Source organism: Macrobrachium rosenbergii, chromosome 23 (assembly GCF_040412425.1).
Source record: "Macrobrachium rosenbergii isolate ZJJX-2024 chromosome 23, ASM4041242v1, whole genome shotgun sequence".
Taxonomy (NCBI): Eukaryota; Metazoa; Arthropoda; class Malacostraca; order Decapoda; family Palaemonidae; genus Macrobrachium; species Macrobrachium rosenbergii.
In genome coordinates this window covers 12,434,423-12,460,804 of record NC_089763.1, presented here as the reverse complement: position 1 = coordinate 12,460,804, position 26,382 = coordinate 12,434,423, and the positions used below count along the sequence as shown (strand labels likewise).

The 26,382-nt window shown below is 46.9% G+C and overlaps 1 protein-coding gene across 4 annotated transcripts in view; it reads left to right on the top strand.

Annotated features, from left to right (window-relative positions):
- Nucleotides 1-844: 844 nt before the first annotated feature.
- The window catches only part of LOC136851280 (protein PBDC1), a 76,283-nt gene continuing 50,745 nt past the window's right edge, over nt 845-26,382 (top strand). The window contains exons 1-3 of one of the 4 annotated variants that reach the window (XM_067125265.1): nt 845-1,145; nt 18,364-18,416; nt 25,694-25,759. In XM_067125265.1, coding sequence (XP_066981366.1) covers nt 18,384-18,416; nt 25,694-25,759 — 99 coding nt within the window. In that variant the 5' untranslated portion in view covers nt 845-1,145; nt 18,364-18,383. Of the gene's footprint in view, nt 1,235-1,312; nt 1,355-18,363; nt 18,417-25,693; nt 25,760-26,382 lie in introns of those variants that run through there. The other 3 variants (XM_067125267.1, XM_067125266.1, XM_067125268.1) reach the window with 3 other exon arrangements.

Genomic DNA, 26,382 nt, shown 5'->3' with positions numbered 1-26,382 from the left:
CCCACACTCTTATTTTCGCGTACACATTTGTAAGGACATTTACTGAATTGCCCCGCATATTCCCTGTAACTTGTCAACCTTCAATATCACAACACTCGACAACAAAAATACGACCATATCTCTGACAGTACAGACAGACCAGCAAATGATGCTTGATACATTTATCAGACGTACCCCAACGTAACATTACTGTTGCCATTGTTATAAATAGCGTGGCAGGATTAACAAAGGGTGTCAAGTTAAAGCTAGCACAGTTTTTGTGTTTCTAATATTTATAAAGTGTGTTGTGGCTCGTCAAGCTATCAAGACTGTATGTTCATAGTATTTAAGATTGTACAATAAGCTGCGATTGGATACTAGGAGGAGTAAAAATGCCAATTCTTTAAAGAAAAATAAGTGAACGAATTCCTTTTCATATGGGCGCTATGAAAGAGCTGACTTCACACACACACACACACACACACACATACACACACACACACACACCAGCATTGTTTTTTCAGTGTTATCGTACCAGGTTTCTTCTCCGATGTTTTCCTAAGATGGTTTTTTGGTTCCAGTTATTTGTTATTTCTTTTAATTGCTTACCCTTAATTGGTTCAGTTTTGCATATGTTTATGTTTAGCTCTTTCAAATATATTTGCAGACTCCATTGTGCTATCTATTTTCATATTGGTCTATGGTTATTTGATCTAGAGCCTACTCCAGTAGTTTATTATTGGTTAACTGTTTTTTGCAATTCATTTATACCTTTTTTGCAGTTCCATAATTTCCAAGGCATACATGATGGATGGCATCGCTAACATTCCCTTCCAGTACGACTCATTTTGCTCATCCCTCTTCATTTTTTGGTAAAGAAGAGCGTCATGTTTTGTATGTTTTTGTTCAGTTGCAAAAACAGCTTCTAATTTAATACGGAAAGAAATTTATTTTGGTAAATATAGATTATCTTAATTATCAGCAATGTAACTGTAATGTCTTGATATCACTGGCCTTTATGGTTCAACATCTAAGGAACGGATTTCAAGAAATGAAGTGATCAAGTCGTCAAAGTCACGGCCAATCGAACCCATTCGGACACAAAAGGCAACATCTAAGGAACAACAATAATACGCCAGTAAAACGTGGACCTGCTGTCATAGACTGTGAGTTATTTTGTATAGTGTGTTTAAAGGCTCTCTGCATTTTATTACGAGTCCGTAGACTTACCGGAATTTCAAGTTGGTGAGACTAAGTATGTTAATAAGCATCACAAGTTGACTGACACGATAAAACAAAAAACAGGGCATAAGCCTTGCCAAAGGCCTAGTGGCCCGGGAGCTAACGTAACCATAGGCTATCTAGCCAAAGTGTGGTATTATTTTACTCTGGTACCTTAACTCTATGTAGGAAATCGTAAATTTACTGTTGTGATAGGCTGTTTACCGATTTTTGTTTATTATGAACATTCATTTCTATGGGGATAGTACTAAACACGGTACCCGTGGGGATGGATGTGGTAGGCCGGTTGAAAGTTCAAGTTTGCCCCAGATCTTATTAAGCTTTTTTCCCAACCAGTGCGCTAGGTCAGACTAGGCCTTGTTTCTTTTCCGTTGGCTAATCCAAATTAGGACAGGCTAATTTAAGTCTAGGGCCAAAGGTGTCGAGATCAGTGCCCAGCACTTGCCCATAATGGTATTAGGCTACCCCTACATTTTAGGGGTCCACATTCACTGCCCCCTTGTGTGTTTAAGTTTTCTTTCCTATTTTCAAATCTACAAACAGAATTATATTTGTTAAAAAATGAGCAGTTTATCTGCTTACAGAAACATTATAAGATAATTCGATAATTCTATATATTAGCTCCGCGCCTGTTTTTACCTTTTCAACTGGGTTTTTCTACACTTGTATGGGTTCTGATACTGGCGGTGCATCTGTTTGTTGTCAGCCAAATGGAATGTCCCTTCGCCGTGTTTAGTACTGGCCTGGGCACAGGTTGGGTACCCATACATTAACAAGTTATTGCACTTGCCGGACGGGATATGAACCGTCCGAAACAGATGTACCCGTGCTCTGTCTTGTGAAGATCACATACGGAAACCCCTTGTTGGATGGACTTCGGGGGTTAATTACAGGTTAATTAGACTCGAGCGCCAAAAATGAAAGGTAAATTCATAATTACCAACCAAAAAACTGTAGAAAAAACAAAGTTATAGTGCCGTCGGCGACGTGGAGCTACCCTATAGTTCTACCCATTATAAAAACAAAGGGAATAAAGCTGTGCACCTCTCACAAATAGTGTAATGTGCCCTCAACTGTGTTTGTGGAGTGAGCACTCAGGAACCAGGTAGGAACCTGGCTTGGGCTCTTGCTCTTCAGGAGCCACTTTTTGATAAATCTGAAAAAATTTGCAGTTTTTCTGCTTACAGAAGCAGAGATTTATGATTTTCTCAAAATTCTATGGGTTTTTATCACCCAAGACATGTTTGTTCTGACACGATATACAAACCGTTGGTCTTTTACATTAGGAATTACTTTTTGCGTAGGCTGGAAACGGCCGTTGAACTTTCGAACAAGGTGGTTAGGCAGTTAACTACCATCCGGGAGGCTGAAGTATGGTACTGCCTGCCCGGATGTAAACATTCCAATTTGCTTTCAGCTGTCATGCGCTGCAGACGTTGGTTTTTCGCTCTCTGTCCCGACTGCCTTTGAGCTTTTTTCCCGGTAGGATCTTTTTTGTTTTTGTTTGAATAATGAATGTGGATAAATCCCGTAAGCCCTCCTTCCCCTAGCATGTGTATCCTGGGGTGGGAGGCAAGAAATGTAACACCTTTATATGTAGCGTTGATATGGACCCACACACCTTCTGCCCCACCTGCAGAGGACGTGTTTGTTCATGCACTTCTCCCTGTTCAGAGTGTTGTTCCTGGTCGGCTGAGAAGTGGGCGAAGTTTGAGGGGAGGAGACAATACCATAGGAAGCCTGCTAAGGCGTCGTCCAAGGGTAACACGCCCCCGACGACTCCCATGGTGGCTGATCCATCGGGATTGTTTCTCCCTCCTGGCAAGCTTCCCCTTCTTTCTGCCTCTCCCTCGGGTGAGGACTCCCCTTCCCCTTCCTCATTCGTTTCATCGGGTGTGGAAGGCCGCGGGGGAGCGGACGTTCGGGACATCCTCTCTGGGGCCTCTCCTCACTCTGGGGGCAAATTTTTTCCCAGAGTGAGTGGAGGCTTCCCTTTTTGACCCGACTCTGTATTCAGGCTTGGGTGTGGAAGCGTCTGTTGGTAGCCAGGTACCCGATCTTGCCTCTGCTTGGCTGCACCTGGGTTTTCCCGAAGTTCCGTCACTGGAGGGCCTGGTATCCCATCTGTCAGGCGCTCTGATGACAATCCATGTGGCCGCCGCATCCACCACCACGACCGTCACCATGTCATTGTTTGGGAAGCTTCCTGTGACGTGGCCTTGCACCTGGACACCCAGGTGTCAGCCGCTCCAGCCACATTCCATTCTGTGCCACTGCCTCCTGGTTTCCTGGCCCCTCGCAGATGGTGACTTCTTCAGTACCATGTCATATCCATGCCTGCTCTTGTTGCTGACCCACGCTCGTTCCTGACCACGGTTCCGGCTCCTGGCTACCCTGACTCTCGGCCCAGCCTGGCTTCCCATGTGCCACCTGTGCCTTCAACCCATCCTTTGTCTACTGGCTTTCCTGGCTCCTGCGCTGCTGCACCTGCCCCAGTAGCTGCTGACCCGAGCACCATATCCGCTACCTGGGTTGTGCCTGCTTCCCTGGCTGCACCTGTGCTTTCTGCTGCTATGTCATGGATGGGGGACCAGACTGCCATCCTGAGGAAGATGACGAAGAAGTCGAAGAAGAGGTCGAGGAAGGTGCAGTCGTTTGCTACCTCTTCTTCCTCCTCTTCTTCTGAGGCTCGCCAGCTGAAGAAGAAGAAGTCTGCCTCTCCCCCACCTAAGAAGTCTTGCACCAAGACTTCTAAGAGACTGCCTCCTTCCACAGGGAAGGCAGTGGGATCTCTTGTTGGCTCTTCCTGGTCCACGGACCAGGGAACCGGGTTAGTCATATTGGGAGCCGAGGGCGTGCAGACCATGGTTTGCACTCCCCCCACTATGCCAAAGAAGCCTCCGAGTACCCTTGTCTCTAAGGAGACCTGAGTACCCCGGTTTGGTACAGGAGAAACCTCTCTCTGTACCGACTCGGGCACGGGACAGGAGAAAGAGTCCAGGCATGCAGGTGCTTCGACTCTTCCTGCTGGTACTTGTTCGAGTGCCAAACCAGGTTCCTGGGAAGGTGTGCTGGTCCCTCGGGTCCGGACACCTGGTGAGGTAGAGAAGAGGTCCCCTGCTCAGTCTTCCCGAGAGGTTTTGGCCTCGAAGAAGACTGGGGCGTGTCCAGAGGACAGCGCAAGTTCCTGCCAGCCAGTCGCGCGCTTGACTCCTCCCAGTCCCCAACCACGTTCACATGGCCAGCCTAGCTCAGGGGAGCCCAGTGCGCGGCTCAATTAACGTGATTCGCTCCACTCTCCTCGGGAGAACGCTTTGCCCAGGCGAAAGTGTTCACCTCGACCCGGGTTGCCGTCACCACTGCAGGTTGGTGACGGCTCCCAGCTCGCTGCTCTTGTTGGTTCTGCCAGCAAGACCAGTGGGAGTGCCTGATCCTCCTCGCCTGTCCCCTCTACCTCCTGGGCTCCTCCCAGGGGCTGCTAGTCGGACAGGAAGAACTCCGGCAAGTTTTCTCCCCTGAGTTCTACCTTGGAGGTGTACGTGCCTGGCTCGGTCCTCGGGTCGGCCAGGTCGTACGCCCGCGTGGTGCAGGAAGGATCACAGGGGTCTGCTAAGGTTCTCCCTCCTGCAGGGAGGGTAGATTGGGAGGACTGCACCCTGGAAGGACTTGAGGGTCCTCTTCCCCAGGACGCGGACACCCCCAAGATACAGAGGACTTTTGCCGAGGTAATTGCGCTGATTCGTCAGCACAACGACCTCGGGGAAGGGACCACGGTCTCTTCTGTGGATCGTCCTTCGCACCTCGAATCCTTTTGGGGACCCAAGAAGGAACCCAAGGCTTCGGTGGGGCTGCCGTGGTCCACACTTGCCAAGGGGGTCCTCGATCAAGTGAATGGTCTTGTGTCTGGGCAGGACATTTCACTGTGATCGAACCACTCGGACAAGCTGCTTCCCCCCTTCCTCTGCCTCGTCAGAAGTGTTTCCATAAGCCATCAGAGAGGTCATTGCCGACTAAGCAGGTTGACCCAGACCTAGTTCGTCTGGATCCGGGTCTCTTGTTGCAGCAACTTACTGCAGGGAGTATCTCCCTCTCTCAGCAAGAGGCCACAACCCTGGAAGCCACTGCCATGGCAGCTTTCCAGGCAGTCTCCTGGTTGGATCTGTGGTCATTCACAGTATCCAGAGTGGCTGCTTCCTCGGATGATATTGCATTTGGGGAAGACTGCTTTTGGGGACTATGCCAGTCTGGAGGTAGAGCCATCCCCTACCTCGCCCACCAGATGGCAAACCTTTGGGCTAACCTGGTCCTGAAGCGGACGGACACCGGTCTTTCTCGCTTCTCCAGGTTCGTGGGGCCCGAGTCGGCAGTGACCCTGCGGAACGGACCATTGCTGAGGTCTACCTCTCTCTTCCCTAGAGAGTTGGTGGACGTTGCGGTGGACATGTGTCGGGCCGATGACAGCGACCGCCTTATTCACCAGGCAGTGGCCAAGAACTCCGGGTCTTTGAGTTCCACTGCAGCCAGGCCCTCAGTTCATGCTAGCTCTTCCTTGTCCCCTAAGAAGTCCCAGTCTTCAAAGGGATCCCGTGGAAACACCCAGCCTTCTTCCTCTGGAAAGGGTTGGTCTTCCCACCCCTTTCAGCCCACTTTCCATTCCGGTAAAGGGGGCAAGGGGAAGAAGAAGAAGGGGAAACGCTAGGGGCGGCATTCCCCCCAACTGATGCCAAAGGGGGGGGCCTGTCGAACCACTGGGCAACATGGCAGCGATGCGGATAGTGGATGTCCTTCGGGAGGGATATGTACTACCCTTCGAGTCTCGACCACCCCTCACCTACACTCCAGTCTGTCTCTGCACCTACGTCCAAGGAACACCAAAGGACTCTGCACTTGAGCAAGAAGTGCAAGCCATGCTGAGCAAGGGTGCTGTGGAAGTCGTTTGGACTGGTCCCCAGGCTTTTACAGCCGTGTCTTCCTCTTAGAGAAAGCCACAGGGGTTGGAGACCGGTCATAGACCTCTCAACCCTGAACCGATTCGTTCGCCAGACTCGGTTCACGATGGAAACGACGCGTTCCATGCTCGCTTCCATCAGGAAGAACAACTTCATGCTTACGGTGGACTTGAAGGTTGCGTGCTTCCAAATACCCATTCATCCGTCCTCTCGCAAGTACCTCCGCTTTAGCTCTCGACCGCTCCCCAGGTGTTCACGAGAGTCTTCTCTCTCATGTCAGTTTGGGCCCATTCGCATGGGATTCATCTATTGAGGTATCTCGACGACTGGCTGGTCCTGGTGAGCTCCCACTCACAGTTGCTGCAGGACAGGGATCGGCTCCTTGAGCCTTGCCGCGATCTTGGGGTCGTGGTGAACCTCGAGAAATTGGATCTCACCCCCCAAGCAGAGGATAAAGTACCTGGGCATGCTGATAGACACGGTAGCAGCGAAAGTCTTTCCCTCAGACTCTCGTATCAGCAGGTTCAGGCAGGCAGCACAGCTGTTCCTGTCTCAGCAGGAACAGCCAGCCCGGCAGTGGCAAATCGTCATCGGTCGCCTGTCGTCGTCGCTGGAGAAGCTGGTACCTCATGGGCGTCTTCACCTGCAGTCTCTACAATGGAGACTAAAGGAGTATTGGTGCCAGTCCTGAGACCCCTAGCCCTTTCTCATCCCTCTTTCTGAGGAGGTGAGAGAGGACCTTCGCTGGTGGATGGATGACAGGAACCTCTTTATAGGAGTATCCCTGCATACTCCCCCTCTGGGCATGCTGCTGTTCTCAGACACATCAACCGAGGGATGAGGTGCACAACTGGAGGAGTTGTTGACTTCGGGAGTGTGGCACCGAGACAACAAGCACCTGCACATCAACATCCTGGAACTCAAGGCAGCCTTCCTGGCTCTCCAAGAGTTCTGGGATTGAGTGATGGGACACTCCGTAGTACTGATGAGCCACAGTACCATGGTAGTGGCATACGTCAACAAGCAGGGGGGTCTAGTATCCCTCCCGCTCCACCAGTTGACGATGCAGGTGCACAAGTGGGCCGTGGCTCACTCGGTAGAGCTGTCAGCCAGGTACATTCCAGGCAAGAGGAATGTCGTGGCAGACAAGCTCAGCCACCAGAGTCAAGTGATAGGAACCAAATGGTCCCTTCACTCGGAAGTCACGGAGAGGCTGTTCGACCTGTGGGGCCGTCCAGTCATCGATCTGTTCGCCACCCGGCACAACAGAAAACTCCAGGTCTTCTGTTCTGTCATGCCGAACCCATGGGCCGCTGCGGAGGACACGTTCCAGCATCCGTGGGACAACCTAGACGTCTACGCCTTTCCTCCATTCTGTCTGATTCGCAGAGTGATCAACCAGGTGATGATCACTCCGAATCTCAGAATGATTCTGGTGGCAGCCATTTGGTATCCTGACCTGCTAGCCCTCCTTTCTGAGGAGCCGAGAGAGATAACCCCCCTGGTGCAACCTGTTGTGTCAACCCCATGTAGAGCGGTATCACCAGGCAGTGCAGTCCCTGTGTCTTCACGGCTGGAGGTTATCCACCATCTCCTGCGAGCGAGAGGCTTTTCAGGTACCTCAGACAATCCTCCACAGCAGTATACCAGGGAAAGTGGTCCGTCTTCTGTGGTTGGTGTCGTGGATGGGGTATCTCTCCGGTCGGAGCTACTGTTCAGCAGGTTGTGGACTTCCTCCTCTTCCTTCACCAAGAGAAGCTTCTCTCTGTTTCAGCTGTAAAAGGCTACCACATCACACTCGGCCTAGTCTTGCAGCTGAAAGGAGTAGATATTTCCTCCTCCTTCGAGATTTCCCTACTAATGAGAAGCTTTGAAAGGTCTTGCCCAGCCAGGGATCTCGGAACCCCTGCGTGGGATGTGACTCTCGTTCTAAGGAGCCTGACTCGTGCACTGTACAAGCCTTTACGAGAGTCTTCAGACAGGGATCTGACCCTCAAGACCGTCTTCTTGCTGGCCCTGGCACTGGCGAAGAGAGTTGGCGAACTTCACGGACTTTCCTTTGATGTTAAACACTCAGGATGGGGATGGGGATCAGTTATGCTCGATTTCATCCCGGATTTCCTGGCGAAGATTCAGAATCCTTCGGTCCCTGACACAGTTCGAGTCTTTCACAATCCCCTCCCTAGAGGACTTTGTAGGTAATGAACCAGACGAGATGCTACTGTGTCCTGTTAGAGTGCTGCGGCACTATCTGAAGAGGACTTGATGTCTCCGGCCTGAGTGTCAACGACTCTTCGTTAGTACTGGCTTGACCAAGAAACAAGTGTCCAAGAACACGATCTCTTTCTGGCTTCGTGAGACGGTAAGATGAGCGTATTCTGCTGCTGGAGAAGACGACACTGGTACGCTTCATCCGAGAGCTCACGAAGTCTGCAGCATTGGTCAGTCCCTCGCATTCCGGAAGAACATGTAGGTTCTTCAGGTGTTGAAGGCAGGTGTGGGGTCCCAACAAACCACCTTCACCTCCTTCTACCTTCAGGATGTTGCTCACAAGTCCTTGGACACTTTTTCCTTGGGTCCTGTGGTGCTGCTCAACAAGTTGTATAGCTTACCCAGCTCCTGTAACAGGACAGGTTGCATCTCACCTAAAATGTACGGTTGTGATTGGGAGAATGAATGTGGAGTGACCGGCCTCTCTTCCTTCTCCCCATCTCGGCTCTCTTCCCAAGGGCAGGGAGCAGGCGTGCTGTTACATGCTGGATCTGGCAGTCGATGCAGGTTAAGCACTCAGTGGGAGCTTCCGTTCTATTTCCATTCAGGTTTATAGAAGCAACCCCACTCCTTCCCCTTGCAAGGGGGAAAAGAGACCATGACAATAAGACAAACCCAATTCTTGTGATTTCCTTAATGTCACTGACTCCAAGTTCTTCCTAGCCTATTTTGCATGAACTGATGATTCCTCTTTCATGCAAAGGGACCCAGAAGTCTGACAATTGATCTCGCGTTTCTTACAACCCGAATATTTTGTCAGAGGCAGTTTTCCCTTCCTCGCTCTATTGACCAGGAAGGGAAGACAAGGTGTGGTGAACTCCAGTCAGTTCATAGAGACTCACTCAGATTCCTCCCTCCAACCACATAGAGACTCACTCAGATTCCTCCCTCCAACCAGTGAGTCTTCCTAATGTAAAGGACTGATGGTTTGTATATCATGTTGTAACAAATCACAGTTTTTTCAAGTAAATTGTATTTTTCCTAACTATACAAACCTTAGGTCCTTTACATTACATTTCATGCCCACCTTATGCCACCCCTCAATCTGAAACCTGGGCCGAAAGGCAAATTGGAATGTTTACATCCGGACAGGTGATACTCCCGCCTCCCGGATGGTAGTTAACTGCCTAACCACCTTGTTCGAAAGTTCAACGGCTGTTTCCAGCCTATGCTGAAAGTAGTTCCTAATGTAAAGGACCTCGGGTTTGCATAGTTAGGAAAAATACAATTTACTTTAAAAAATTGTGATTTTTGTTTATTTACGTTCTGTCTTTACAGTATTCCCTTTGTTTTTCTGCAATCTCTGCTTCTGTAAGCAGATACTGCTCATTTTTTCACTGTTTTTCATGATTCAGTAAATATTTGATAAATCTGTGTGCTGATCTTGATGTTACGTAATGCAGTGAATTTGGACCTCTAAATTGTAGGATTACCCATCATTCTTATGGACAAATATGTTGGTGTTTATTTAGTGTAATAAGCTATTTAGGACAAGTTGGTGACAACTTATGATTCTAAGGAAGGTATGGTAGGCTTTTTATGGTTGAATGTTCTCGGAAATCTTCATAATTTTGCTAGATACTTTAATGCTAGTAATGTAATAATAATTTTAATTCATCACCAATGCCATATTATACAGTATATCAGAAACTTAAGTTCAGTTGATGCCCTATGGATAAGAACTTGATGGCAGGGTAGTAACTTTTTTAATTTTGTATACACCATGGATTAATGCCTCTCTTAAGATGTGGAGCATGCTGTGTGCATAGGCAGGGAGAAGGTGGTTCTCCCACTTCAAGACCCAGTGTTCATTGCTAGGTTTGGATGAATTTTAGGTATCTTTTTTTAGAAATGGTGTTATCAGGTTAGGATTTTCTCTCTATTATACTATTATGACCAAGGTCCTCAAGGTTAGGTTGTGGGGGAGGGTTATATAAGTAAGGCCTTCTTCCCTTGAAGTTGATGCTAGTTCACATGACTCTTCCATAGCTTTTAGGGTATTTACTTCAATTCATTCTCTGGTAGAAATGGGAGATCTTGCAATTTATGGATTTTGTACAAGATTTCTCTCTAATACTCATGGTTGTTGCATGATTCAAAGAATAAACAGTCTTGCATGATTCCTTCCATTGTGCCTTATGACTACTGCACCTCGTTCACTAGTTTTGAAGTGGTTCTTGGTCCCTCTAATGAGAATGCTCCAATAAAACGACTAGAATACAATGAATGCCATTTCTCCCTAAGCATGCTTGTCAGGTCACTGTACCAATACCACTTCCAACCTTAGTGTCAGCCAACTATAAGACAAACTTGGCACCTCTCTTTCTGACCCCTGTGTCATTTGAATTGCCAGTCTTTGTGAAGGAGAGACAGTTTCTGTTCTTTTTAGCACACAGGGTTACTCATTTACACTTAACTTCATTCAGGCAAACTTCATTTTCAAGTATTAAGGACAGTATCCTGAATGACTGACTGACTTCTTTTTTTACCAGAGAACACCCAGATGTTTTCTCTCAGGTCCTGTTTTTGTAGCTTCAACTGTTGTGTAGTTACCCAGCTTCTATCAGGCATGTTTCCGTCTTGCCCAAGAGATGCTTTCAAATCTGTCTCTTCCCCTCATTTGTGCCTTTCCCTGTTCTTCATGCAGGACTGGCAGATGCAGGAGAGCTATGCAACTGAGCCCCTATCTGAAGACTTGGGTCTGACAGTGTGTTCTCTCGGTGTTAATAAAGGGGGATGGGATATGGAAATATTATTATTCATCACTGGAAGATGTTCTTGTGGCTCACTGACCTTGTTTTTCCTTTTCTCTAATGGGAAAGACAGGATTTCCCGGGACTTTTCCTAGAATATTGTTCAAACATAGTTAATTAAACTGGCACAGGACCCTATCTGCTTCTATGTTTGTACATCCCTGTGCTAGGCTGTATGTGAGGTTAAAGGAGTGAGCCTTTCCCTGCTCATTCACAAAACTGGGAATCTTACAATTCCAGGTGGGTATTTGACTGTAGCTCCAAGTTTTTGTTATAAGCAAAGGCTTATGGGACATGGTAGAGGTTCTCGCCTCACTTGTTCCACAAATTTTGGAAGAGTGCCAGCTAATTCTGATCAGTGCATATACCTGATGGTGGCAAAGCTCTGAAGGGCACTGCTTTTGAGAACTTATTTAATTGAATTCTCTGCAGGTAATTAACCATTGTTAATTGCTTAGTTGTAGTGTTCTGAAGATGCTGTCTTCAGCTATACAGTATTTGTCCTCTATGTGTAAGTGATGAAGATTTGGATATATGCAGTGCAAATAAGAATATTTAAAGTATTTATTGTTCCGACACGATATACCAACTATCGATCCTTTACATTAAGAATTACTTATGGTGAAGCTGGACACGGCCATTAAACTCTTGAACAAGGTGATTAAGCAGTAACTACTGTTAGGTATGCGGGAATACCCGCCTGCCCGGATGTAAACATTTCAGCGATCATACATTGCAGACATGCTTTCGGATCTCTCTGTCTGACTGTCATTAAGCTCTTTATTTATCCCGGTGGGATCTTTCTGTATTTTTGTGTATATGTTGTGTGTGTGTGTTTGGTATTTATTAATGTATAAACCCACGATTTGTGATAGCCTTGCATAGGCCGTCGTTCCCTGTGTCTGTGTCTTGGGTTTGACGGCCAAGGGCGTATTTAGAGGGGTGTAACTGAGTGGTAATGCTTCTCTTCCAGTAGCCCTTTAATTAGATAGTGTAGGCATTCCCCTGTACATTCGGATATATTAGATTGGGACGTAATAACTTAGCTCATTGATCAGGACGCAACAAGTTCGCTCCCCTTCTTGGACTTACACCCTCCGTTTACAAGGGCATGACTACTCCCTTTCTACTTGTGCTGAGTGTTGTTCTTCGCCACCTGCGCTGTGGAAGAGTTGCGGGAGGGGGAGGTTACGGGTGTCATCAGTAAGTTTTGCTTCCACGCCGCCCTTGTTGGCCTCCCCTCCTTCCTTTTCTCTCCCTGTAGGTTCCTCTTCTATCTCTCCTTCGCCCTCTTCGCTCGCTTGTCGGGCGAAGACCACGAGGTGGGGGGCCACGGGCGATCGGGCGACCTCTTCTCAGGGGCCTCCTCTCCCTTCGTAGGGCAGTTCCCCTTGGATCGAGAGGAGTCTTCCTCTACTAATATCTTTGCTTTTTCTTTCAGGTTGACAGTGAGCATCGTAGTTGCAGCAGTAGTTGACTGGATATCTCAGTTGGGATATCTTTGCCTGAAGGAATCCTGGCGTTCATATGGTGTTTGCTTTGGGATCGACCAGAGTACCTGGTTGGAATGGCGTAGATCCATGTCGGGATCGTTCCGACTCTGTTCCCACCAATGTGGATTGATCGCTGTCATTGCTGGCCTTCATGTTGCTGTGGTACTGCCTCTGGCATATCTGTGGTCCATCTGCTCCCGTTATGCTTCCTGTGTTATTGCTCTTGTTGACTCGATGACAAGTCTCTGGGCGGCTCCTCCTGGTCTCCTGCTGAACCATCATGATTGCTCCTGTTGCTGCTGCTGACTTTCATTAGACATTCCTGGCCATTGTTGTAGCTCCTGCATCAGCTGTCCTGATCATGCCTGCCGCTTCTCCCGGTGGTCGTGTCCTGAGCCGCTTCCATTGTGATCCTGCCTAGCTGCCCTGAAGGTTACAATGTTTTGTGTCCACCATCTTGTAGAAGATGTCGGAGTGAAGGTGAGGGAAGTCACCCTGTGGAGGAAGCGGCCATCTTCTTCAGCTTATCTTCAATTTCGTCTTCAGCTGCCTCTTCCCTTTCTCTCCCGAGGTTCAAGGGGTCCCAGGAGACTGGATAGATCTCGATCAGCTGAAGGAAAGGAAGGCTGCTTCTTCCCTCTTGAAGTCCTTTGGGTGTCTAGGAACTGCCTCCTTCGAGGAGGCAGTGGGTCTCTCGTTGGCTCTTCCCGACCTTCGGGTTGAGGAACTAATTCACATACCCCTGGGTTTTGTGTTTTGGGACCCGCAGGTGCCTAGACCTCTGTTTGCGCTCCCGTTCCCAGTCCTAGAGGTTGTGCCGCTAAGATGGGTGCTGCTTTGGGCGCTCGTTTGCCAGCCGCTCCAAATGCTCGAGATTCTGTGGAATATCGAGTATCCCGTTCTGGTCTGGAGAGTATTCTCCCCAGCCCAGTTCAGGAGCAGCGAGAGAGAAAGGGCTGAGGCACCCTGGTGTCTCGGCTCTTCCTGCCAGCACTACAAGCTGAGTGCTTAGCAGTGCTTGGTCAGGTTCCCAGTCTGGCAACTCGATTCTATCAGTTCGAACACCAGAAGAAGCAGGGAAGAGGTTCCCTCCAGGAGTCCTGTGGGACTTCTAAGGGACTGCCTCTCTTCTGGGAGGCAATTTTCTCTCATTGGCTCTTCCTGCCCTCGGACGGGAACTGATTCATATTCTCCTCTGGGGTCTCGCGTTTCGGGGGCCACGAGAGTGCGGCCTACCCTCGTTGCCAAACAGGCTTAGAAGTCTGCATCTAAGACTGTTTCTGTGCCTGGCTCTTTTCAATTTCTTAGGAAACTAAAAGCAGCCGCTCCCGATTTTTGGGAGTCTCATAGGTCTCCTGAATTCTATGAATCACAAGCACTCTCCTGGTGAGAGGCACAGGACAAGAGAAAGTGCCGAGACGCCCAGGTGTCTCGATACTGCCTGTCAGCTGCTTCGGTTTCTTGGCCGGGTTTCATCCTCGTGTCTTGAACCTTAGGGTTCAAGCATGCAGGATAGCAGACACAGAATTCCTCCTTCAAACCTTTTCTCGAGGGGCCTCAGCCTCGACGGAGTTTAGAGTTCGGGAAATTAGCGCTAGTTCACAGCAGTCGAGTTCCACCCTGTCCAGTTCCAATTGCGTGGCTCGGCTTGACTCGGCTCGCTCGGCTTGCTCGCCCTACGCAGCTCCTGGTCGCGTTCGCGAGACTGGCTTGGCTCAGCTCGTTCCCACTTGCTTCCCAGTCCACCGCTTACCACCCAGTCTGGATTGCTCAGCTTGGCCCTGCTCGGTTTTTCCGAATAGGGTTCTTGGCACTGTTCAAGTGAAGTTTCTGCTCTTCCCAGGAAAGCACTTTGCCACAGCACAAGTGCTCTTCCCCCTTGTGGCAATCATCTCCTTCGGTTGATTATTGCTCATGGTCCTCCCCTCCTGCTGGTCTTACTGGCAGGACAGGTAGGGGTACTCTTTCTCCTCACCTGTTTTCTCATCCTCTCAGTTGTTCTGAGGGCCGCGAGACGGACAAAGAGAGCTCCAATGATTTGTCTTTCTTCAGAGTTCGGCTGCCTGGCGTGCTTGTGGTGTTGGTCCCCAAATTGTCCCATAGCACAACCAGGTAGCCGAGGTGGGTTTCTTGGGATCTGTCATGGTCTCCCTCCAGGGAGAGAGGTACAGGAGTTTCACGCTTCAGAAGCAGCGAGGGTCTTCTCTTCAAGTTGCAATCGCCCTCGTTTCTCGGAGAACTTCACTCCAATTCGTCAGTGTGAGGATCCCTGGGACAGGACCGTGGCTTCCCCAGTGAATAGTCTTCATCACTCGCAACCCTTGCAGTTCCCGAAGGGGCCGAGAGTGTTCTCGACCAGATGAATACTTTTCTTTATACAAGGAGTTCATTCACGTCGAGACACCAAACTCACAGAGTACGAGTTCTTCTTGCCTCGGAGCGGTCTTGCTGACTGCAGGTTGTTCTGACTCTTCTTCATCCTGGGTTCTCTCTCTGCTTCTCCTTGCCACGAAGGGTATTCTCTTCTGGAATGAGAGGTGGCGATCTTAGAGGACTTCTCTTGGTTTCCTCCAGACAGTCTCCTGTTAGATCCACAATCCTTCATTTTTAGGCTCTCTCTCCTCGGATATAACCATTCCTGGAGAGAACCCTGCCTTCTGGAGACTAGTCCTGTCAGGGGGCGGGTCTTCCTACACCAGGTGGCAGTCTGTGAGCAATTCTGTTGCTAAGAAGAAGGACATTGTCGTAATTTGGATCTCCGATTTTGTAAGTCCCAAGTTAGCCTGACCCTTAGGAACAGACCTTTACCCTTTTCTGCCTTTCTCTTTCAGAGATTTGCCAGATACCGTACCTTTCTGTTTCAGAGATTTGCCAGATACCGCGGTAATCAAGGTTTGTACCAGGGCATTGTCTTGTCCTTCGGGCAATGGCCAAGACCTTTGGGTCTTAGTCATCTCAGCTCGACCTTAAGTTCAAGCCACCCCTCCTCAACTCCTAAGAAGTCCCAGGCTTCGGAAGATCGTTGAAACACAAAACCCTCTTCTTCCTTTCTGGGAAAGTGCACATAACTGTGTCTCTTTCCACCCTTTTCTATAAAGAAGGAGGGCAGAAGGGAAGAGACAAAGAATATCGACCTGGCAGAAGTTCTCCTACTGCAGATGTCTGGATGAAATGATACTTGTCGAGTCTCTGGACCTGGCAGCGACATTGCTGAGACCTGGGAATGGATTCCTTCAGGAGAAGTATCTTTTTCCCTTGGGTCTTGGCAATTCTTTTCATCAAACTTCCATCCCACTTCTTCTCCCATGCTCCCGATTTGGGAAATGTTAGCCCGGCTACAGCTAAACGTCTTGGTATCCTGTCATCTTGCAGAAGCTTCCCCATGTGGGAGAATGAAAGAGGTCTGCTTCCAGTCCTCCATCCTTCTTTCCTCTTCGAAGTATGAGGAAAGAGTTAGGCTAATGCTTGATTGAAGGAACCTTTGAATATGCTTGCATATTCTCCTCACGTCATGTGGTTACTCTTGGATTCACCGATTGAGGAATAGGCGCACACCTGTAAGACTGTCTTGAAGTTATGTGACCGAGATGATTAATAGCTGCTCATCAACATCCTGAACTCAAGGCAACCTTTTGGCCTTCCAAGAATTTCAGGATGAGTTTTGTGACACTCAGTGGTTTCATTGAACAACAACACCACAGTAGTGGCATATGTCGACAAACAAGAGGGAATCGTTTTTTCCTCCTGTTTCATCTGTCAACATTTGCAGGTACTCAAGTGTTCTATAGCGCACTCGATAGCCCAATTAGCCAGATACATTCCCCCTGGGGATGTATTGGTAGGCGAGCTTGGCTTCGAGTTTGAGTGATCAGGACGGAACATGCTCTTATATCTTTTCTTCACGAAGATTCATGAAGAGACTGCTCGACTGAGAGATCCCTACTGTCTTTCTGTTTGCCTCCTGGCACAATAAAGTCGGTAGTTTTCTCGCTCCTTCGCACCAGACCCATGGGCCACGTTTCAGTTGTGAAGAACGCAGGCCCTTGCGATCTAGTCTTCTATCTGAAGTAGCCTTTTTCTCCTCAGTCGAGATTTATCTTCTGATGAGAAGCTTCTTCAGTCTTGCTGTCCCAGGGAACTGTTCCCTGGGCGGCATGTGACTCTCGTTTTCTTCCTGTCCCGTGCTCTGCACGCGCCCTTACGAGAGTTGTCAGATAGAGATGTGCTGTCTTAGGACCATCTCTCATCTCGCTCTAGCCTTGGCGTAGAAGATGGAAGAACCGGTGAAGGGGATCAATACCTCGACTCCTTCTCAGACGTTGTAAGTGGACTCCAAATCCATCGGTGTCTATTGTCAGGTTCAAGTCCTTGTTCCCCTCCTCCTTAGACTTTGTATCGATGATCCAGGTCAATCATAACTTTGTCCTATTAGGGTGCTGCAGTACTTTCTGAAAAGGCTCGACATTCCTAACCTGGATGTCGTTGACATTTTCGTTAGTACTATCTCTCCCAAGGAATAAGTGTCTAAGGATACATCTTTCTCCTGGCTTCATGAAGCGATCGAAGGAGGTACTAGGCAGCTGGCGATGACGATACAGTATTTTTCACCCGAGAGTTCATGAAGTGAATGGCTCTGCCCATCCCTCGCATTCTGGGAGTTTCTGTCGGTTTGGAAGCAAGATGCGGTCTCATAGACCACACTCTTGTCTTCTACCTTTGGTCTTGCCCACAGGCCCTTGGAACCTTTTTTCCTTGGTCCTGCTGTGGCTGCTCAACAAGTTGTTTTCTTACCCGGCTCCTTCAAGAGGACAGGTAGCATCTCGCCTAAGATGTTGGTTCTGGAAGTGAGAAGGATTCCGAGAGTGACTGGCCTCTCCTCCTCCTTCCTCGTCCTACTTCTCCTCCTTCAGGATGAGAATAGGACTCGAACTGACACTTGCTGGATCTGGCACCTGATGTGGTAAGACTGCACATCGAGCACCCGTTCTATTTTTCTTCTAGAATCGTAGAAGCAATTCCTCTCCTTCCTCTAGCAAGGGGAGGAAGGAGACTCTGGCAGTAAGGAAAACCCCGTCTCAGGTTTTCCTTACTGCCTCCAACTCTTAGATTCTTCCCAGCCTGTTTCGTATGAGTTACATTTCCTCACTCATGCGGAAAGGTCCAGTATCTGGCATTTGATCTTGCAGTTCCTACACTCTGATCAGTATGTCAGAGGGACGGTGCTCCTCCTCGCTCTTTCGACCAGGAGGAGTAGTCCAGATGTGCAGAACTCCAGTCAGTTCAAGAGACTCACTCAGGTTCCTCCCTCCAACCAGTGAGTCTTCCTAATGTAAAGGACAGATGGCTTGTATATTGTGTCGGAACAAATCACAATTTTTAAAAGTAAATTGTATTTTTCCTATCTATACAAACCTGAGGTCCTTTACATTACATTTTTATGCCCACCTCATGCCACCCCTCAATCTGAACCTGGGCCAAAAGGCAAACTGAAATGTTTACATCCGGGCAGGCGTGTATTCCCGCCTACCTGACAGTAGTTACTGCCTAACCACGTTCTTCAAGAGTTTAATGGCCCTGCCCAGCTTCACTGTAAGTAATTCCTAATGTAAAGGACCTCAGGTTTGTATAGTTAGGAAAAGTACAATTTACTTTTAAAAATTGTGATTTTTTTTTCAGGTTGAAGCTTCAAGACAAAAATGCCAACACAAGAAGAAATTTTTGCTGAGCTGGTAAGTTTTTTGTTTTTGAGTTATATATATTATAATATTCCTGTATATTATGATAAAGCATCTGCTATTTGTTCTCTGAATTTCTTCAAAAGATATTGTGTTTCATTGAGTTTAGCTTTGTAGCAGAAAATTGCCACACATTGGAAGTCATTATTGATGTTATTGTCAAATTTTCCCTTTTGAGTTGAATTTGATGTGTGTCCTCTATTCTTTTGGGGTTCAAAAAACTGCACTTTTTATATATTTTGCATACCTGTATATTATTTATGACAGGATTTATCATACTGAATACAGTACATATTAATGAATTCACCATTGCATCGCTTCCTGTAGCAGCCATGCTGTTACTTTCCAGATTACCTTTGTCTTTGCTTTTGTTTACGTTTATATAGTCTTTTTCTCCCTCTTATCCCACTGTTCCATCTGTTAAATATTTCTGCTGTTAATATCAGTTCATTTGTTTAAAGCAGCTGATAAAGGTCCCCCCCTCTACATTCAATTGTAGCAGCCAAGGACCTGGTGGTAAACTTAGAACTAGCATAAAACTTATAATCTGACATGAAATTACAAAAATAAGACTAAAGACCTTTGCTAATTAGTGTATTAAGGAGCAAATAGTATATTCAGGATGCTTTATTACATTACATTGGTGAGAATTTGTATTGCAATACACTCCCTGAACACCTGAATTAGCCCTGGTCACCTACCAGCCCAAACTACATCCCCATAGCTTTTACCCACTAAGTGTGTAATAAACTGTCAGCGTTACCAACGCTTACAGGAAAATCTAGTCAAATGAGTTACCTGAAGTACCGTTGGCAACACTGCTGCAAGTCCCGGCCAAGTGAGGCCGAGATACCCCAATTGCTTTTTGTTCGCCATGCTGTGTGGGTGTGTCCCACATCAGGCGAACTTTTGGTCATTTAGCCCAACCCCCATTCAAGAATTTGGACATCAGATCACGATTTGGATGTTTTCAACACATTTTCTCCTGGATGGATAGTTTATTGATAGGATTTGGAACTTCTCTCCCGATTTTGACTTTGGACTCGTTTGGATAAGTCAAACAAGGAGACCTCGCCGTCTGCTAGCGCCAATGCTTCCACTTTTTTTTTACATCTTCGACGACAGAGCCTTCTTCTGCTGGAGATGCTGACGCTCATCGCCCTACACGTTCTGCAAGCGTAGGATGAGTACCCTCAGACACGATCGACATTCTGTTTGTGTTTTTATGTAGGAAGACACAGTGTAGTATCAGTCAGATAGGTGGCGAGTCTCGGTCGGTAGATCAGATGGAAGAATTATTCAAAAGTTAGAGGACAAGTTACTAGCTGAGTATGTCTAGTCTGTTTTTCTAGCTTTATGACTAAATTAACGGAAACTAGAGATAAGGGTAGCAGTAATAGTGTTGTAGATACTAATCATTCTTTTTCAGCCCCCCTGCCTGTTCCAGAACCAGCCCTAACGGGTGCCGGGGGTCATGGAGAACCGCAAACCTCAAAGGTACGATCTGCCGGCCCCCTCTGGCGCGGAGCAGGCAGTGTTGGCAGCAGTTTTCCCCCTTCCCTCTAAAAGCGTAAGTTCTAAGGTGGATTTAGAATTAGGGATCACTCAGAAGGGTAGGAATTCTAATAAGGAAGTATTCAGGAAAAGTAGTTGAGCATAGTCTTCTTTGGGTTTAGGTCTTTCATTTAGATCAATTGTCGGTTTTATTTCCTGCTTCGTGCTCTGTGCAACAAAGGTTTCCAGATCCGTGGAGGGTCGTTCAGATTTGGTTTCTGATGTATCTGGTTCTGAATTTTTGTTTTTCCTTGAATACTCCTCCTTCGAAGGTTTCTTTTCCTTTGGGGGTTTAAAATTTTGTTCGTCTTGCGATGGTGGTAATTCTGGCGATCGAGTTTTTCCAATATTCATGATCATGTCTTAAAGAATTTTCTGATTTGATAATGTCTATCAAGATTATCAGGGGCGGGGGGAACAGAACCAGTCTATTTTCTTTGAAATCTATGGCCTCTTCGGCCGCTACAGAAATTTCCCGTTTTTCCCCTTTTTCTTCTAAGCCTTCTTCCATTGCCCTTCTCAATCTTCTTTTCAGTCCGCTCTTTGGAGGGCTCTCGGAGTCTTTGTTGCGCATCCTGTTTTCTTGGCTTTTAACTCAGCAGAGCAAGGCTTTCTTGCTTCAACCCTGTATTTTAGAGCTAAGCTGCCCCCTCTCTCTTTGGGGTTAAGGGGAAGGGTACTTTTTTACGGATCCGTGTCTTATCACCTTTTGCAAATCCGGTAGTTTCTCAGGCATCTGTTCTAGTTGCTTCTCAGGTGTTTGCGGAGGCATCAGCAACTCCTTATTTCATTCTTTATGGGTTCCTAACTGTAATGTATCCTCCGCGATTCTTGCAGATGCTACAGCAGTCGGCGATTCGCCTGCACCAGCGTTCAGTGTATCAGCACCGATAGTTTCCTAACTGTAATGTATCCTCCGCGATTCTTGCAGATGCTACGGCAGTCGGCAATTCGCCTGCGCCAGCGTTCAGTGTATCAGCACCGATAGTTTCCGCAGCCTTTCCATTCTCCAGGATAGTTGGTAACTACCTTCTTCCGTTACCTTTGGTTTGGTACCTCGTAACTTCCCCTTCAATACTCCTTTGAGTTTCGGTCCGGTTGGGACCTTCTCCATCTGTCCAACGTCGGCGTTGGGCGCTCCGGTGGTTACTCCGAGTGTGGCTTCTTCCTTCTTCCCTCCTTCGGCTGCTTCTTTCTCAACTTTCCGGCAGGTTTTCTCTGTCCCTCTGTCTAGGCATCCATGTTGGTTCGGGTTTGATTCCAGGTCTTCAGTTCCGGATTCCCATTCTCATGCGGTTTTGATACATCCGGATTTGAGTGGTTCGGGTGTTGCGGCCTCTTCGCTCTCAGGAGTGGGCGTGGTCCGCCCAGGTGTTGCGTCATCCCTGTTGGGTGGTGCGGGGTTTGCTCAACCTATACTTTGGTGCCTCCAGTATGTTCGCGATTGATACGTCAGGTGTCCTTCTCACGCACCCAGGTGTAGCAAGTTCCGGGTTTTCGAGTTCGGCGTTTGCTAGGGATTGGCCTGCCTCTTTCCTGTTCCGGCTCGGTCGGACCAGTCCGACAAGCCTCCGGCTTGGTCGAACCAGTCCAACAAGGATTGTTCATTTGAAGAAGAGGATCCGGTACCAGATATTAGTTCTCCTTCAGTCAATGAGAATGAATACAGTATAAGCGGATGGTAGACTTCATCCTCACTTATCCTCAATCCAAGGTTCCGGAGGAGCCTACACTACCGAAGCAACGATGTTCAAGTCGCTATATGCGACAGAACCTGTAGTTGCTCAAACAAGATGATTCTCCCTCCAGTCTGGTACTGCCTGACATCTCATCACTTTGGTGTCAATAAGGCTGGCATACCAGGTTAACATGTCGCCGGACTGTACAATGTTCTTTGGCAGAAGAGGAGGGGCTTCTTTTGAAGCTTCCACCTCACTATCCGGACATTCGGAGAGGGTTCTGTTGAGGGCGCCTTTTGTGCTCTGCAACAGTCTTTTAGGGAGGAGGATATCTCCTCCATGGTCTATTTCGTGTAGCCGTCGTCAGCAGTAGCGTCACAGCAAGCTATGATTAGTGTGGCTGCTCTGGGTTCAAGGGATGTGGCCAGTATAACGAACTTGTTGCTTCTAACTCATGTCTCCAGTGTCGGCAATTATGCATCGTTGAAGGTACAAATGTGGAAGTAGCTTCAGGTATGTCTCAGGAATCGCTGGGACTTCCACATCGAGAATGCAGGTATAATCTGGAACGATTCTCGCTTGTCGGATCATCTGTGATTGTCAGAAGAAGCGCATCTGACATCCGGAAGGTCTATAGTCTCCCCTCTTCCCGACGTTCATCTGTACTCAGATGCCTTCAAGGTTGGGGAGCAACCTTGGAGGAACCCAGGCTTCGGGCCTCTGGAGGGATCGGGAACGAGAGGAGTCATAACTTCGGGAACCCCAGGGCTGTAAAGGAAGCCCTCAGGTGTTTCTCAGTCCTAGTGTGCAACACAGTAGTGGGTCTGCTTTGCGACATCGTAACTGCCGTGTCGTATCTGAGAACTCGGGGGGAACAAGATCATTAGAACTTAGAGGTGTATACTTTCTGCCATTCGGCCTCATTCATCAGGTAATCAGGAATTGCAGTAGTGTCAAGACGTCTATGACTCTAGCTCCTTGCTGGCTCTAACGCCCGCGGTTCCGGAATTCCTAATGCTCCTTACGGAAGTTCCGATGTTCCTCCTCATGCGGAAGATCTTTTAGACAACCGCATTTTCACCATTATCATCCAAAGTCTTGCATGATGAACCTAGTTGCGGGCGACTGCCGAGCGAACAGCTAGACAGTCCAGACACTAAAGCTATGTCTAGACAGTGTTTCTTTCAGCTTGAGAAGTCAACCCGTAAGGTTTACCGGGTCAACTTGACATGGGGAAGTCTGTGTCGTAAGGAATCTCATTCTATCTTTAGGCTTGCCATAACCGAAATACCTGGTTTTCTTTTATTCCTTCGGAAAGTCAAGATTCTTCCATTTTCGGCTATTGCTGGCTATCGCTCAGCACTTTGCAGTACATTTTTCTATCTTCCCGAAAATTTCTAATGGTAAGATCATCTTTGACTTGTTACGTTCCCTCGGGCTCTCTCTTGAGATTTGTCGGAAATTCTAATGTTAAGATAATTGGTTAGGTGTTTTATTTCTTTCTTTCGGCTTTAGCTGCAGATAAAAAAAAAAAAAAAATTGGAGGAGCTTCGGGAAGTTTCCTAGGCGGGAAATGATAAGTATTTCTCTTCTTCCGGAAGTCGTGGCCAAGGCTAAAACTCTGCTTCGTTCGTTTAAGGTTCTTTATCTGCAAGTGTTCAGTTCCGGCATCAGCAGGGATGTCTTTATGTCCGATGCGAATATTTATCAAAGGTTGATAAACTCCGTCCGCTTCCGTGTACACTTCTTTTCTCACCGCTGAATCCTTCCCGTCCGCTGTCAAGGATGCGATTAGTTACTTTCGGAGAAGGTTTCCTGATTCCTGATTCATAGCGCTCACTGCACGAACACAAAGTTGCGGGCACTCTTTCACGATTCTCGTGGCAGTAAAGAGGTTTATGCCCTTGAACGCAATTTAATTTGACATGACATTATATTTAGTATTTAACAGTTTTTTTTTTTTTTTTTATTGCACAGAAAAAGTATGTCCACTGCATCTTCCTTTCTAAGGAATGGTTCAGAGCTTTCTATTCTGGAGGTAGTTTACTTGCAGTCTGTCTTTGTTTTTTTCCTTTACTTACGAGACATTCAGTTCGCCCCACCTTATGCGTATAGTGGCGAATTCTACTATCTAGGTGTGTTCAATTGGCTGAGGTGGTATTCTCCAATGTGAAGACTCGGAAGGTTATTCACTTAGTCCATGTTTAACTGGAAGTCTATTATCTTGGTGCGCTCATTTAGCTAAGGTAGTACTCACGTAATGCGGTGATTATTAGGTTAACTAGATAGAGAAATTCCTTCTAGGCTTTAGAATCTTAAGCAATAGTGATAGTATAATCACAAGAACTTAAGTTTAGTACGTCTCTGAAAGTATCCTAGTCTTTGATAGTTTCCCACGAGAGTCCAAAGAGGTGCTCTCTTAGGCTAGCCTAGGTTGTTTAACATCGGCGACAGATCCCTCTGCTGCTCGTCGTTTGCCGCAACCTGCAGGAACGGAGGGTCATCGGCTCGGCACACTGCCTCATTCCCTCCTTAATGGGTAGGCTCTGAATAGTCACTTGGGAGATGCATCATTCTCCTTTTTACATGAAAGTTATTCTCTTAGTCCATGAGTAGCCGCCAACCCTTCTATTTTGGGTGTATTCATTTAGCTTGTTTCTCTTTAGTGCGGGAGGTTCTTAGAGGCGCAGGTTTTTCACGACTTTCTACCTAAAAGACGTTCGGTTTTCTTGAAGAAGAATTTTTCGCTGGTCCCTTAAACAAGTGGCGACCAACTCGATCTTATAATTACTTAGTAATGTTAAGGGGTGGGGAACTCTAGGTAATGAACGTAGTCTGAGGAAATTTGGAATTTTGGATTCTCTGTTAGTCGGGGTTCATAGTGAGAATATTAAGTTTGATGTTAGTGCTGTGAAGATAGGCAGATCCAGTGGACAGGTTTGGTTTCTTCAGCCTCTTTCTGCGCAGACATCGTCCAACGGACTGCCAAGAACTCTGAAACCTGCACACTCTTTTCTCCTCCATACATGAGAGGCTACAATAGCCACATGGGAGTTTCTTCATCACCCTCCATACATGAGAGTGCTTTGATTAGCCACATGGGAGGTTCATCATACCCCTCCATACATGAGTGCTTTGATTAGCCACATGGGAGGTTCGTTGTTCTCCACTAATCATGGAGGCTGTGATAGCCACATGGTAGGTTGGTTTTTATTTTTTGCTACTCTATCCATGAGGAGGTTTGAATACCACACCTTGTTGTCACTCAGACCCCTCCATAAATGAGAGTGCCTTGATTAGCCACATGGAGGTTCATCGTTCTCCACTAATCATGGGAGGCTGTGATTAGCCACGTGGTAGGTTGGTTTTTATTTTCTACTCTATCCATGAGGAGGTTTGAATACCACATGAGAGGTAGCTCGACTCAGACAGTACCCTGTAATGAGACTGATGTCATGGGTACTCTCTCCAGACATTCTCACCTGCCGAGTGGGATAACCAGGTGAGGACACATTCATTTATACAGAGTAGGCAAATAATGAGTTACCTGCTTTCCCTGATTTCCGTTGGCAGGTTGGGCTGAATTAGATTGATCCCACCTCCACTAAATTTTGTTAATCAGGCCAATTCAGGTGTTCAGGAGTGTATTGCAATATGAAGTTTTCATAATAAAACTAATATTGTAATACTTACCTGAACACCTGAATGATTCTCACCCTCCTCCCCACTTCAATTTGAATAGTGGATAACACAACTCAGTATCTCAGCCTCACTCGCCGGGACTTGCAGATGTTGCCAGCGGTGGTTTCAGGTAACTCATTTGACTAGATAACTAGGTACCTAAAACTCATTTGACTAGATTTTCCACTTAGTGGGTAAAAAGCTATGGGGATATAGTTCGGGCTGGTAGGTGACCAGGGATAATTCAGGTGTTCTGGTAAGTATTACAATATTAGTTTTATTATGAAAACTTCATTTTGTAAAGAGCATTAAAATTATTTTCTCCAATGCTTATATTTACCTTTTTTCTTTCTTTAGGGCATATCTGGTCAGTCTAATGTATCAGTTGGCCAGTTTGGAGATCCAAACAAACTTGGAAATGATGTAAGTACATATTTTGTTAATACATAATATAAATTTTCTTATTAACACAGTGGATTACATATGTTTCAGTAGCTTTGAGGGGTAATGTAAAGCAAGTTAAAACAGTTTGACAAGAAAATGTGCATCAGAAATTAAAAACCCTAGTTTTACTACAGTTTCAGGAACAAAGTTACTTGGTTACTTTCTACCTATGCATATGGTGAGATTAGACTAATTATGATGAACAGAGATATCAGTGTCATTAAAGCCTTGGGAATGATGAGGCAATAATTATTTCTGAGAAATGGTTTTTCATCATCATATGCAACACCACTGATGATGCAAGTGTCATAATGCCAAAGGAATATCAATTTCTTGTGCAGCTGCACTGATAAAAGAAATGAAATATGGACAATGAATTTTAATTGATAGATGCTCCATCTGATAAGAGTTGCTCCTCAGATTTTTAAAATTTGTGTTTGGTTCTTGTTCAGCTTTCGTAGCCAAGACTGCTTGTAGATAAGTGAACCTTGTTCTTTTTTCTTTCCTTGCTAACTTCATTGTTGATTAGAAATCAACACCTTTTGTTGCAATGTATGTAATGGGTTACCACTTAGTGTGTGCCTTGTGTGACACTGTAGCTA